Raw genomic sequence first — 14997 nt, 5'->3', positions numbered from 1 at the left:
TTCTCTTGATTTTATTCAAAGACTTGAATTTGTCTTCGCCTCAATGTAAAAAAGCAGCAATGTTCTTTCACATAATGCTTTATTCACATTTGTATTTCTGATTGAAAGTCAGATTCATTTGTATTTTCTATGTCTTTAATTAAATAAGGTTTGGTGGACTAAAAGAAAACCACTGACATCTGGTAACACAACTACTGATGTGGAACGAAGGCCACCCTAGAACGACCATGCAGCTCCTACGAACATGGATCACCGCACAGTGTTGAGCACAGATGTTCACAGACACGTAAATAAGTAGGTTTTAAAATGTCCAGGTTGGGTTCAAGTGTGAAACATTTGCTGTGTTATTTACAGAGTCCTCATGCTATGTAAAACCCAGAAAGCACCATTTTGCTCTAACAGAAAGGGTCTCATTTGGTAAAACATCAGACTGCCCCTTTCCCTAGGAAGGAATGGGAAGTCCCATCATGTGGAGGCCATGAGGGCGAGTCAGATGCAGTTTCCTCAGTGCGGCGCGACGTCCTACTCGGCTTTCTTGGCCTTTCTCTTGCGAGCGCCTTCGCTCAGCTCCTCCTTGGTTTTGAGAGGGGAAGATGGCGCGGCGGCCGGAGAATGGTGGCGGTCCTCCTCGGAGCCACCGAGAGGGGAGCCGAACAGCAGATGGCAAACCCAGGACTCAATGAGCGCGAAGGGGGAACCGTGAGAGTGTTGGGCGGTCAGCAGCACCTGAAGGAAGATGGTGACAGTTGGAAGAGATTAGCCTCATTTTAGGATACTTAAAGGGGCATTCCACTGATTTTACCCATCAAGCTGGCTTGACTAATGGGGACGAGAACACCTCAGTCTGCAGGAACAGTTGTATAATTTTTTCCTTTGGTTCTGGAGGAATTTTCTAAAGTCTAATGAATCAACTCTGACGATCTCTGCTTGGGACTGAGACTTAAAACTTTTAGCAGTTCCCAGCTACAAACTTGGAGCATGAAGGTTGAAAGATGCGGCCATTCACCAGACAGGGAGGGTGTAACAAAAGATGCTAATGAGTTGCATTATGGGAATTGTAGGATCTAGCATTTTTGGATCTTGACTCATAAAATGGACAAAAACTGAAGATACCACTGTCTCTGTTGCAACAGTTTTTTTTGTTTTTTTTGTTTTTTACCATTTATTAAATTAAATTTGTGTCTGTTTATTTATATCTCACGTTGCACTGTAACTACACTGTGACTTTTATTAGTCTCCTGTTTATTCTGTTTTATTCTACTTAATCTTATGTTCAATTTTACTTTATATTGTCTTGTGTTTCTTTTACATCTTGTCTGAATACCTTTAATATTGCACTCTGAAATGCCTTGCTGTTGAAATGTGCTATGCAAGTCAGTATTTTAGACTTAAAATATATCACATCTGTCAGCAACCCTTCTCACAGCAGCACCTTGCTTGTGGCCATGAAGAGGGTGAAGACGAGGATGAGGGTGCTCTTGGACACTGGCAGCCAGTGAACCTCCTGCAGGGTGAAGAGGATAGCTCCGTACAGGCTGGCTTTGGTCGGGCTGCAGAGACGAAAGACAAACTGTCAGCAAAACATCTGTTCAGGACAGTGTTTACTAGGACTAAAATCCCTGACTGAGCGTAAGATAAAAGCTCCTCAGCTCGTTTATAGCACATTTCTATTTATGGAGTAAAGTTCACCACTATTGTTTTTATCGGAGGTGTAATGAAGAAATTCTCTTAGGCTCTAATAAAGTTGAAAATACATTTCTGTAATTTTAAAAACCATGCAGTGTATTTTTGTGGGGTAGGTAAGACGTCCTCACCTGACAGTGACCTCAGAGTCTGCCAGGAGGACTCTTTTGGATGCTACCACTAGGGGGCACCATCCTCAGAAAATTCTACATATAGTACCTTCACCAAATTTGCCATGTGTTTCAGAGAGGTTAACTGTAGTTTGTGTCTGACTGCGATCACAGTTACTTTTAAGCTCTGCACTAATCTAAGAAAAAAAAGAAAAAAAAAGCCTACATGCAGGATGAGGCAGTGATGAGTATATTTGCCCATCAGCAGCTGCAGAGCAGGAAGCTCTGACTTACAATGACATGTTGAGGATCTCGTTGGTCTCGGGCCTCCACACACCGCGCAGCAGCTGCTCAAAATTGGAAATGAGAGCCACTCCAGACCCTGAGAAGATAAAAATAGACAGTGGAAAAAAATGAGGACGAAAAAGTCTGCGTCTCGTGTCACTGCTCTTATCTGCTTTCAGCTGTTCTCCTCCATTTTCAGCGTGGTCGCCCACAGGGCCTCACTATTATTACTAGCGGAGACAGTAGGAGGCTGGAGCAAGGCGACCCGTTATATACATTTTCTATGTCCATTTCCGTTTTATGGGATAGTTTCATAGTGAAGAAGTACAGGGAAAATGTGGTTTACAGTAAGTGTGCAGCAAAAGACTTGATTAGAGGACAGGACCTCACAGGTGCAACGCACACCTTACAGTAACTGACATTAATGCACCGGTACTTTACCCCTTCAAAGGTCACTGCATATGAGCTTTTCCCTTGGTTTCTGACCGGAAACATCAGGCTTGCAAAACATTATTTTCTCATGGAGGCATTTGGATATTTTCTTTGACATTTTCATTTCCACAAAATTTAGTCAAACTGGGATGAACTGACAGACCTAACATTTTAATTATAGCAACTAATCATCTGAATCTCGCTCTTATTTAACAAACATCTAAATTGTTGCCCATTGGGAAGTAGTCACTCTTTGTAAACACGGGTTTGAATGGCCAAATTAACCTGCTTGGAGGGCAAAAATGAGCTTCTGTGCCCAATACCTTGAATCTGAAAAGATTTTCTACCCTGCGACGTTATATGGCCCCAGGTTTGCTGTGTGGTGATTTGATTAAACACCAATTAATTTACCCTGCACCATGTAACCACAAAGATGAAGAAATAAGGTATCGAAACTAGATTTTTGACACAGACGGACTTGATCGAGACAAGTGTTGATTCCTTAATAAATTTTTAGTTAAATCCGTGCAAAACCAGCTGACAAACAGTAAGGCCGGAGCTTTTTGAGGCCCTTGGCGTAATGGGTTTCCTGTGGCAGTTGCCTAGTTGGTAATCCAACCTTGTAGGAATGCACATGTGTAACTCATTCATGTTTAAATCTGGCTGTTGCGCTGTCAACTGAAGGTGCGCCTCTCTGTCACTCACTGAATGCAGCTATCAACCAGCTGCAGCCACAGCAGGCACAGATTGCAGACTCACCAATATTTAAGCAATATTTAAGATTTTCTCCAGGGAAAACTGGCTGATGTTTGCATGAATTCTCTTTTTTTTTAAAAGTCGCTGAAGGTTCCCAGATCTCACAACAAAGTTACCGTATTTGCAGTAATACACGCAGCAGAGAAAACAACAGTCTCTACCACTTCCTTCCAGGTACTATGTAGTTTGTCCTCACAATACATCTGTTGGTCCTCCCTCATTCAGTGATGGACTAAAGCACAAAATTTGGTTTTCGCCAGAATTCGAAAAGCCTTACTGAAACACGACTACCGTATGAACACAAGTGGCTGTGAAATCACCAGACACCGACCTTTGACGTATCCGACGATGACCATGATGAAGAAGCTGTGGTGGTAGACGTGGTGGGCGTGGTGAACACCGACAGCGATCTTGCGAGTGCGGACGACTTCCTTCAGGGCGACCAACACCAACTTGACAGGCAGGAAAGCCACGCATTTATAGAAGAGGTTCAGTGGGCAGTAAAAGATGAGGTACCTGTGTTTTGTATTGGACATAGAGAGAGAAAAATGGCAGCGAATAAGATATCATTATAGTCGCCCCAGAGACTATAAATCCCTTCAAATTCTCAGAGACAATACGTAGAGCATTCCTAGACTACCGGTAATGGTACCTACGGCCCCGTTGAGGTCTGCGGATTATGTCAAGTGACTGGGTGATTGTTCCTTGAAAGATATGCTGCATTTGATGCATTTGATGCTTCAGCTCTACAAACATACTTTAAAAAGAAAAACGTAAAAACTAAACTAGCTGTAGTTCGATACCCATTGTTATAAGTGGGGAACATTTTTGCTTTGCTTTTTTGACTGCTCCTTTGAAGACTTGTTTCTTTTCCTGCAAAAAGCAGCAAAATAAATGAACCATTTTGTCCTCTGGCCACAACGGCAGGTCACATGACATAAATTGCCTCAAACAGTGGCCGGCGGGGGACAATTTATAACATATACAGTCTTGAAACGCATTACATGCACACACACACAAAAAAAAAAATCAGATTTGTGACCATGATGTCCTTAAAACAGAATGTCTTCCACCATGAAGGGGGAATTCGTTCTGAAGGATTTTCTCACCAGACAACTGAAGCCAGCAGGATGTGGCTGTTGTGCTGGAAATAATCTATGGGGCTGCTTCCCAGCATGATGTCTGCCAGGATGTAACTACCAAAGCAGTAGAGCATGGCACAGAGCCAGGAGGCCACGGGACTCCTGCGAGAAACCTCCACCGAGCCTGAAACACAGAAGAGGGGCTGTCAGGGACCGTCCTCAACCAAATGAAGGCTGTGAAAATGAAAATACAATAAGAATTTGTTTCAGTGAGCATAAGAGTTAGGTTGGGGGTGTAGGTGAAGGTGGTGGAGTTTTGTGTGTAGGTGCACTCAGTGTCCTGTTAATGCCTGATGCCTGTACTGTGAGGTAAAAACAGTATAGCCTTTTTTTCTATTTAATTATAATATATTGATTGTAGGAAATGATTAATTCAATTTATTTTTTGAGCAAAACTAAAAGGTAAAACATCTCAAAAATGCTTTGTGTACAATTTTAAAATTTCTGAGGGACACTGAGGCAGATATCAAGGCCTGCCACAAAAAGTCTACTTATCCTTAATTTGAATTTGAAAAGTAATTAAACAGAGTTTAGTTTTGCAAAAAAAAAAAAACAACCTTTAATTAAAATCAATTTTTTTGAAAAACCATTGCACTTAACCACTGAAAAAGCATAAAATCAGTACAGGAGCTTTTCCACTCTGACCAAAAAAAAAAAATTCTGGGGTAATCTTCGTTCTTTTTTTTTTTTGTGGAAATCACAAGGGTCAGACTGATTACTGTGGTGAATATGAAATTTAAAAAAACGTTCTGTTTTTTCTTGCAAAACTGTTGGCGATGGCCTTCAAACGCCATTATCAGTGGATCCCTTGTGTGTCTATGTGCCGTATCTTTGTCCACGCCCAGTTGGCCATTTCGGTGCACGCCCTGATAATATGTCTTTTTATCATAACCTAATATTGACTAAGGACTTTTAAGGTAATTTACGAGCTCACAGTTCGCCAACTCAACAAATGTGTCTGTCTTTAAAGTATAGAGACTTGAGCAGAACAGACAGCTGTTTATAATTTATAAACTGTATGTTTTATATATGATAATTTAGTATTCTTTTTTGTACAGATGACATGTTGTGAAGAAAACTTTTAGGACACCTACTGTACGTGACACTGACTCATTATATGCAAGACATTTTTACTGCAGACTTGGAAATTGCTTGTGTCTGATTGGTTGGCAGGTATCCACTATCCACTCTGACCACATTTCTAAATCAGTATGCAGGATATGTTCAACTGCAGCTAACTATAGCAAAAGGTGTTAATGCTTCAAGCAAACTATGTGTCAAACCGACGGAAAACTGACTGAAAGAGAAAGGACGACCATTTGAAGACAGCCCGCGGCTGTTTTTTTTCCATGGCTGTGGTGTACATGCCATAACGCACCCTGAGGTGCCGTAGTGGAGGAACTATTCAGATCGTTTACTTAATTAATAAAGTAGTAAAACCACACTACAAAAATTCTCCATTACATTGAAAAGTCCTGCATTCGGAATGTTAGTTAATAACAAGCACAGAAGTCTTATAGCAAAACGAAAGTATCAAAAATGAAGTACTCATGGTGTGGAACGCCCCCTGTCAGTGTTATATATAAACTGGATTGTTATTATATTAGTATTATAATATTGAACAGGTAAGTAGCACTTTTTCTCATTAATGAAAAGCTGATTTATGGGCATTAAAACACACCTTTACTCACTTTAAAACACTCAGGGGTTTTTCCTGTTACAGCTTTACTGGTATGACTGGTTTGACCAGTAGTTTATGATGATGATCAGTGGGTCTTCCCTGCTCGTGCTTACTGTTACACTCCGTTTCACCATTATCCCGTGGCTACAGTGGCCATGGGTCAGGCAGAAGTCACATAGTCTCACTTCAGTCTTGTAGTTGGTCAGGGTGGAGCTAATTCTAACTGTCTTATACACTTTTTTGTTTACATTTTGTAACCTGATCGTACATTTTATATGTAAAGTCTTAATCTGAAATGTAACTATTAACTATAGCTGTGAAAACTAAGATGAGTTAATACTTGTGTGAAGTATATATTCTTATTTGAAATAGAGGTACCTCATAATTGTAATCTAGTACAGTACTTTATACTGTATATATGTTTTAAATGGATAAAAACTTAACGGTGTTATAACATTGTCAGAGACATACAGTAAATGGAGATGTGAGCACAAATCTCCAACAACAGGTGGGTGAGGGTGTCGTGGTGCGACTGGTGCTTAGTATGAAAGCAATCTGATCCTGAGAAATGTCGCCCTATAAATATGTTCTGCTCAACTGCTTCTCCTGCCTTGCAACTGTCAGGCCCGTCTTAACCTCTGACCCCCCCCCACTTGTCTCTCAGCCCTCCATCAGTGTTGACCCTCATTCATGTGCTCCTCTAACACGTGGTGCGTGAACTGGGACACTCTACTCAGACACGCGTGGGCGAATGGTGAATATAAGGTGATCTTGCAAATGTTGGCAGCATGAGTCATCTGACTGTAAAATATTCTGAGATATGAAATGAGATAAAGTTGTACAGTTACAGTCATGAAGTCAGCTTCGGCAGACACATGCTACAGTTAGAATAAGGCCCTGATGAAATTATGGATTTTAACTCTACACCGCACATCAGTGCCTTAGACTGCATGACTGTTTAAATTCAAAACAAGCCCTCTCTCAGTGTTTACGACTTCTTTTTCATTTCACTTAATAAAAAAATACCACAAATGTGTTCGAGGGAGAATGAGCCAGCCCCCTTCACCTCAGCCACTATGAGAAATGTGAACACAAGCACTGTGTTACATCTGCTTTTTGACACCTGTAAAACTTACGGTTCGGTTAATAACTAAGTTTATGCATAACTTTCTGCATAGGTTCGCTCAAATTAGCAACTAGCTCAAGGTAATAAGTCACAACAGAGATATTACAGCTACACTACCTAAAATAATACAACAGGTAACTGCAAGAGATCAAAGATTCAGCATTCTAACTGTCAAATCGACATTTTGATGCACTCGTAAGTGCGAAAATTTAATTGACCACAATTTTTAAGCACAATTTTAATGCAGACTAAGTTTGCATTTCCCATTAAAAGGATGCAGTTACAGAAACTAGTTTGCATGGCCCACTTTAATGTGTGTGGGCTAATATGTAGCCTACATGCAGCAGCAGCACGACGGCAATGTGTTGTAGACTGTTTTAACGATTAGCATTGCACGCCTATAGCATTATCATTCTCACGATGGGCAGTTTTTTAAAAAAAGGATCCAAATCGAAGCAGCAGAAACCAGAGATATATCATCTTTTTTCCCCCCATGCATTCTTCTACTTTGTAAAACCTCGGCGCCTACATTACCCACAATGCAACTGCACAGCTGGCATTTAGATCAGAGTTTCAGGTGTGTTATGCTAGCCTCGAGCACAGATGGGGAGCGGGCTATAGAGCTCCAGTAACAACACTTCCCTTCATACCCCACACAGACGGATTTTATTCATTTCAGATTCGTATTCTTGGACGCTGCCTCAAGTGATGTCACTTGGGGCAAATGATCATATTTCATGCAGCTTCCTGTAGAGTCACAAAATGCAACTTTTCTAACATATGAAGTAGTACTCCCCAAGACCTGTAAACAGACTTTGATGTGTTGCTGTGTACCTGGAGGTCCCTCTCTAAGGCAATACGTCAACGCAATAGTTCGCTCCAGATACTTCAAGTAGCATAATCGAAGTTTCCTGAAGCCAAGCAACGAAACTCAGGAGCTATTATAGTGGCTGGAGCATGACCGTAGAGGAAAATGTGGGAGACAGAAACATAAAGATGACTTTTTTTGTTCCAGCATCCCAAGTGTTCTGAGTAGAAAACACGTGAATCATGCGTTAGAAGATGTTGGAAGGGATGTGATGGGCATCCTTTGAAGCTGTAAAAGAAAGCTGTTAAGGGGTCGAGATCTGTTGCTGCTTCCGTCTAGACTCGACTGAACGTTGATGCCAGAGTGAACTTTTTCTTAAGACGAGCTATTTGAAAGGCGACACACTCCCAGGGGGACAATAAGGTCCGGCTGGGCTCCTTTCTCACCACCTTATTTCATGTTTAACACCCAGTGCAAATAACACACCCGACCCAAAGACAGCCTCCAAGCAGCAGAGGGGCTTCAGCGGCCCACCCGGACTCTTTGTCTATTTCAGGATCATCTATTTATTGCCCGGCATGCGCAGGCCCCCCTCTCGGGTTTCCTCCTCCTCATGAGGCTCTGTTGCCGAAAAGACTTAAATCTCGGAATCCCAGGCTGAGACCCCGAGCGGCGCGGGTTCAATCTCGCCCGGCGGTTTTTCCTGCAGCGTGAACGAGGTCGGGCCGCCGCGGACATTCCTCTCGCGCCGAGCGAGCGGGGCTGCGGCGCTCCTGCCGCACTTTATGTAACAGGTCACGCTTTATAAGGTTAGGGTGCCATAGAGATAACAGCCGCAGAAAGTCCATATTAGGATATCAGAGCAATGAGTAGTTACACCACAGAAAAATGAGTTAACAGTAACTAGGCCGCTTTCTATTAGACGCACGCTCAATTTTTCTCACACCAATTTTTGAGTTTTTCCATCTCGGTCATTACCTTCGCGCCCCCAGGGGGTTTCTATTATTGAATCGCCGCGTTATAAATGTGTCATTTTAGATAAAGTTTTTTACTCCGCGTTGTCGCAAATAAACGCGCGTTTACGCACAGGTCTGGCGAGCGTTGGGGCACGTGCAGCAGATGCACCTGCCAAGCGGTACGCAGAGCGGCTTACGTGTTTATCAGATAATGCAGCATACAATTAATGAGAGGGGGGGACGCTCACTTAAAGCAAAAGAGAAGAGTGTAAAACACGCTCACCTGGCTCGTACTTGAGGTAGAGGATGGATACGATGTAATAAGCGAGATCAAACACAGGAAACATTCCCATTTTGGAGAAAGCCTGGGCAAAATCGCCCAAATTAAGAACTGCGAGCACCTCCATGTCGCCTGTCCGACAACCAGTGAATCCCTGTTTGTTTTTTTTATAAATTTTATTTGATTTTTTTTTAATCCAACTGCGCAGTCTGGATCGGAAGCCCCCCCAACCCGGTCCACCGACTCTCTCCACCAAAGCCCCCCGGTCTCGACAGTGAAAGCGTGTGACACTCAAGCCCTTCTATTAATACCACTCTTCTCCACAGCATCCCCCTCCTCCTCCTCCTCCTCCTCCTCATCATCATCATCATCATCATCTGCGCTCCTCGCCAGCTGCTCTGCGTTTTAAGCGACACATTCCTCCGGTCCTCAAGCATCGACATAATCACCATTTTTACTGGGCCTCACGGCGCCGTGAGAGGGGTTTCTCTGCAGCCCGAGACAGGCGTCCGGGCTGGATACGGGCCGAGGTCTGGTCACTGGTCCGTAAAAACATCCTCAACTCCGGATCGGATCCTGCACCGAGGCTGACTCACGAGCCACGCGATCGACTCTAATCCCGAGCAGCTCGGCAACGTTTGGCGACATCGCCGTTTGTTTGCATTTTTTTTTCCCCCAGACGATGCAGAAATGTTGTGATTAAGGGCACGATGCTGCCAAACACACATAAGTAAGCAGCAGCACGATCTTATGCATTTTAAAAACCTAAATATATACTTTTTTAAATTATTTTTTATTTTTGCTTTGAATTCTTGAGAATAACAATCAGAGTAACGACCTCCGCGACCACTAGGGGGCCCTAACACCACTAGCTGGAAAGCTGGCATCTCTAAAATCTCTAGTTATTTGAGATGACTGAAAATGTATTGATCATTCATCTAAATGCTCCCTCCCGCCCTTTCATTTTATTCAATAATGTGTATTATTAAATCCATAGCCTCCTTTGTCCATCTGAAATTTTCACCCAGCCTCTCTCCATTTTTAATATTTTTTATCACTAGATCATCTACTGAGGTCATGCTGTTTATTTTTTTAAATCAATTTATTCGCTCTCTATTGCTGTCCTCAATAATTTGGCTCGTTTTGTTTGTGTTATTTATGCCGTCTGGTGACTACAATGAAGTTTCTAACGAACCAACCAGTTTTTGACATTATTTATTATTATTATTATCCATGTCTTCAGAGGGTTTTACTGTTGAAAACCCGTTGAATGATTCTCCTAACCACAAGAGGAGCATGTAGCTAAACTTGCGTGTTCATAATCATTCAATAAAATTATTTTTTTCATGCATTGAAAGTAATAAAACGAAGAACTGAACTTAAAACAATTCAGAAATTAGTCAAAAAATGTCAAAGAAACCACCACCTGAATTATAATATGAACTATTTACATGATGTTTGAGTTTTACCAGGTGATATACAGCCCATAGTGCTTACATATCTGACTTTCTGACCTGATCTGGTTTACTATATGAACAAAAAAAGTATGCCATAGAAATATGTAATTTCCCTGAAAACAGCTTTTAAATTTGCAGTAACTACAAAACATATCTCAGTAGCTGCCATTTCATTTTTGACTCTTAATGTGTTATATTGATTTCAGAGTCTTGGTTTCTATAAACTGTGGACTGTGAATAATAATCAAATTAAAGTTAATTTTATTCATGAAACTAGTTTAAATTGATAAGAATAGCTGAGAGAAGGTATGTTGTTGGTAGAGAGGATTATCCAAAGGCAGAGTGCAGTATCAGCATCTATTTATTTCATCTTAATCGCTTTCTTTCTTTCTTTCTTTATGGGGGGGGGGGGGTAAATAGTCAACTCAAAACGACATCAAATGTAAGCATAACAGCCTTCCTATCTGTTTTAAAGCTGCACTTTTTGTCTATAGCTGAAATTGCTGGTGCTGTCACGTTTCTTGCCTGAAGATGGCGCTCGTTGACAAATCTAGGGTCTGCAAATTAGGATATTTTTTCCCCTGCGGATTATAAAAATGATGTTTTTCCCTAATTTTGGTCCTCCAGGTAGAACTTCTTAGTAATTGTACCGACCCCCTTACTATGCTCCCTAGCCACAGCTTTTACCACCCACTGCTGCCGAAACATCACGACGTGATAGGCGGAGACTTGCCGGAGACTTGCCTGACAAGTCAAACGTAGGGAATTAAAACCTCCGGGACGACTCGTCGGGGCGGTGAAACCCCATTGGTCACATCCTGATTGCGTGCACGAAGACGGAAGCGAGGCGTCTCTGTGATGTGATGAGAACAAGATGATCGCAGATCTGCTGATATTCGGGTAATTTGTACAATGTCTGACACGTTTTTACACAGGGACACGTTTTTGTTTTTTGTTTTTAACTTAACGGAGAGGTTTTCTGTGTGTGTTATTATACACGGTGGTGTCTGATAGATGGCGGTGTAACAAGCTAGCTAGCTCCGTGCTAATGCTAGCTCAGCAGCTAATGTTAGCTCTGCAGGTAAATAATATGTCTTGTAAACAAACACTTCGTCTCTCTATGCTCTCCAGGACCTTACTGGTGAATGCAGGGGCTGTGCTGAATTTCAAACTGTGAGTACTGCATCCATAGATAAAAGTCTCACTTATCATTTTGTCATTATACACAAAGTATAAAGCTGCCTGGAAAGTAAATTATAAGTAACAAGACAAACATAAAACATAAAAATGTACAAATCTTTTTTGATAATCGCTCAAAAATATTATTATAGAACAGTTCAGGGTTTGAAAACATATTGTTTCGCTATTTAAACACACGAATTCACCAGAAAAATGTAAGAAATAAGATCATAATATAGTCTGTTTACATGTTAAGTTATTTTATCCCAACTTGTTGTTGTGCCCTTTTCATTGAAAGTTTATATATGCCTGTACATCAATGAAAATATATAGATATATTTTTAATTTTACATTAAAAAGTTGATGACATGACGTGAGGTGTGTGAAAGCCTTACGTCAGCACTTTCAACTGTTTTCACTCTCAGCTGCTCTCTACATGATGTACAAAATCAAGTTATGTTACTGTGAATAAAATGTGCTCAGAGTATGTAACAATGACTCCAGAGGGTTAACCATTGTTGCTTTAAACCTGACATGTAACAGGGCTATAAATCAATATTTCATTTCATTTCATTAATTAATTTATAATTTATTTCCTTAAATGTGCCAGTGTTAGTGAGCTGGCTAACTTTTCAGCTGGAGTGAGGTAAATTATATGAGGTCATACCACCTTGCTAAAAAAAGTACCAATAAAATAAACAAATCAAACAATAGGTTGACTGTGGATGTTTTGCAGCAAAAGGAAGGAGGCCCAGGGATTTGGAGATGAGTCCAGAGCACAAACAGGTGTGTATGAATGTTAGAGAGACAGAGACAAAATTAAGAAAATGTAATGTTTCACAGATATCTAAAAGCACAGCCAAAAAAAAACCATTAGTGTATCTTCCAGGTGACAACATCAGAGAGTTCCTGCTCAGCCTGCGATACTTTCGGATCTTCATCGCTCTGTGGAACATTTTCATCATGTTCTGCATGATCCTGTGAGTATGAAACCGTTAGTCAATACTGGTCATGTACTTTAAAATAGTTGTATCAGGACGTAATCATGAATGTGCTGCTCTCTCGCTTTTATTCCTCTATGGATGGACTTTTAGTTTTTGAAAGTTTCAAAATATAATGCAGCTTTAAAGAAAAGCTGGCAGTACTCTATATTTTTGGTATTATCAGCAAGTCCCATGGAAAGACCATAATCCACAATAAATAGATAATAAACCGATCTGGCTGACAAGTATTGTCTTACTCCACTGTGCCGTAGAGCTCCATTGTTGTTCAAAAACTACTAAAACTACATAAGCGAGCCACATGGTAACACTGGGTGACGTGTTCATTCATTGGCACTGTAGTTTATTTTGAATCAATCTCACATACACCCTCCTAGTGCCATTTACACTCACTAGAGCATCGAATGTTTATTGATGGGTGAAAATAGTTCCCAGCAAATGAACTATTTACTCTTGCTTGAATAACGTTTGCTAAAAAAACTAGTGTCTAGCCTTTTTAAAAATGAATCTGTGTATTTGTAACCTGTTTTTCAAGATTTAAATCTTCAGTAGGAACCAGTGGAGTTGGGCTTGAGTGCCACAGACTGGATAAGGAAGTCAGAAAGTAGTTCTTGTGGGATTTGTTGATAGTATGAAAGAGTAACATAAGCCTTATCCTTTAAAGAATAATCCCTCTGTTGACTTTCTGATGTCGTAGATAGTAAAGAATAGTACAGAAATGTAAAATCACGTTTAAGACTATGTAAATAATTTATGTTGACACATTTTCACCAGAAACACGTGAAACTGCCTTAGACCGTGGTGAGGTACGTGACAGGGTTAAAAAGATACTCCAAATGTAAAAAATGCAACATCACTCTCAAATTGATTGACAGGTCTTATGATTCAGGGCCATATACTAGCCAACAATTAAGGCTAATTTTTTTCCGAGGCTGTTAAAATGTTTTTGACATCATTCACTCAAAATAAAAAAAATTTCCACAGGGGTTCCACAGGCTTATATTTCCAATCAAAATTAGTTTAGAAACACACAATGATTTATATTTTTAGTCACAGGTTTCAAGTAGGAATGTGAATACTTACCAGCGTGGGATGTACGGTACACATTAGTTATTTTGTTATTCATATATTTGTGTTTTACATTCCCACTTTCCGTCCGTCATCCTGCCTCTTATGCTTCAACTCTGCTTTAAACAGTCCTAGAATTGTGCTGTGAACTTGTTTCTCATCTAACTGGTTGAATGTCTTCAATCCTCACAGATTGTTTGGATCATGACCAACATTTTCGGAGACCAGACTCCCACATTTTCAAGATGGACTCTCTAAACTTGTCTTTGATAGGACTTCTCTGTTCCTTTGGCCCTTTTTAACTGTAATTATGCTCCATTTTTTTACCACCTCAAATTCTAAATCCGCTTCTGGCTGTACAAGAATTTATGAATCGCTGTATTTATTTTGTCTCATACAAATTGTTACGTTTTTACTTTTTTTGGTTTAAGCTGTAACTATACCAGCACCCCTGCCCTCTGCTGGACATGTGTCATCAATTTGCACTTATGCTTCAGTATAGAATATGAGACGTTTTCTTCAGCATTTCAGTTCGTTTATTAAACATAACAGCAGGGTTGAAAATGATGGGCAGCCTTCGCTAACAGGAAAGAAAATGTTTTTCTGTGGCTTGTTAGCTGTCAGTCATTTAAGGATCGTGCTCTGTGTCTTATGCTGAAACATCTTTTTATTTCTTTTACCTGCACAGGCGTCAGAATTCAGCTGGATCCAACAGACAAGCCAGAACCATCTCTGTCACTTTATGATATGATACGATAAATGGCTCAAATATCTCAAAATTTTACTTCTCTGCTGTTATGTGGGTTGTGTGCAGCCTCTCAAATAAAAAAATATAATTTTCTTTTGTTTTAGGGCACGTGCTGTAAGTAAACGTATATGCACTATATTGTAAATGTATCCTCATTCGTAACAATAAAAATGACAGTTTTCTTATCCAATGTCTGTTAATTAATAGTTTTGACTGTCTATACTGACCTCGCAATGACATGACTAATGCTTTAGATACATTTCCTTTGCCACTGTCATTATCCAT

At 40.6% G+C, this 14997-nt stretch overlaps 2 protein-coding genes across 4 annotated transcripts; one reads left to right on the top strand and one right to left on the bottom strand.

The window, feature by feature from the left end:
• tmem38a (transmembrane protein 38A) lies at positions 1 to 9865 on the bottom strand. 2 transcript variants are annotated; one of them, XM_040129808.1, is made up of 6 exons: positions 9709 to 9865; positions 4376 to 4532; positions 3598 to 3782; positions 2088 to 2175; positions 1433 to 1550; positions 1 to 726 (listed from the first exon to the last, which is right to left on the bottom strand). In XM_040129808.1, the coding sequence occupies exons 2-6, from the start codon at positions 4480 to 4482 to the stop codon at positions 523 to 525; spliced, it is 702 nt and encodes a 233-aa protein (XP_039985742.1). In that variant the 5' UTR covers positions 4483 to 4532; positions 9709 to 9865; the 3' UTR covers positions 1 to 522. The 2 variants fall into 2 exon arrangements, with proteins under 2 accessions (XP_039985742.1, XP_039985741.1); XM_040129807.1 differs by lacking the exon at positions 9709 to 9865 and adding an exon at positions 9263 to 9519.
• Positions 9866 to 11482: 1617 nt separating this feature from the next.
• On the top strand, positions 11483 to 14897 carry smim7 (small integral membrane protein 7). Of its 2 annotated transcripts, XR_005707531.1 has the most exons (6): positions 11483 to 11616; positions 11848 to 11889; positions 12632 to 12681; positions 12785 to 12875; positions 14157 to 14268; positions 14653 to 14897. XR_005707531.1 is itself a non-coding variant. In XM_040127719.1 (5 exons), exons 1-5 carry the CDS (start codon positions 11591 to 11593, stop codon positions 14170 to 14172), a joined length of 225 nt encoding a protein of 74 aa, XP_039983653.1. In that variant the 5' UTR covers positions 11483 to 11590; the 3' UTR covers positions 14173 to 14897. The 2 variants fall into 2 exon arrangements, 1 of the variants encoding a protein (XP_039983653.1); XM_040127719.1 differs by having other exon boundaries at positions 14157 to 14897.
• Positions 14898 to 14997: the final 100 nt, after the last annotated feature.

Source organism: Xiphias gladius, chromosome 6, assembly GCF_016859285.1.
Source record: "Xiphias gladius isolate SHS-SW01 ecotype Sanya breed wild chromosome 6, ASM1685928v1, whole genome shotgun sequence".
NCBI lineage: Eukaryota > Metazoa > Chordata > Actinopteri > Istiophoriformes > Xiphiidae > Xiphias > Xiphias gladius.
This window is presented reverse-complemented; position numbering and strand designations above follow the sequence as displayed.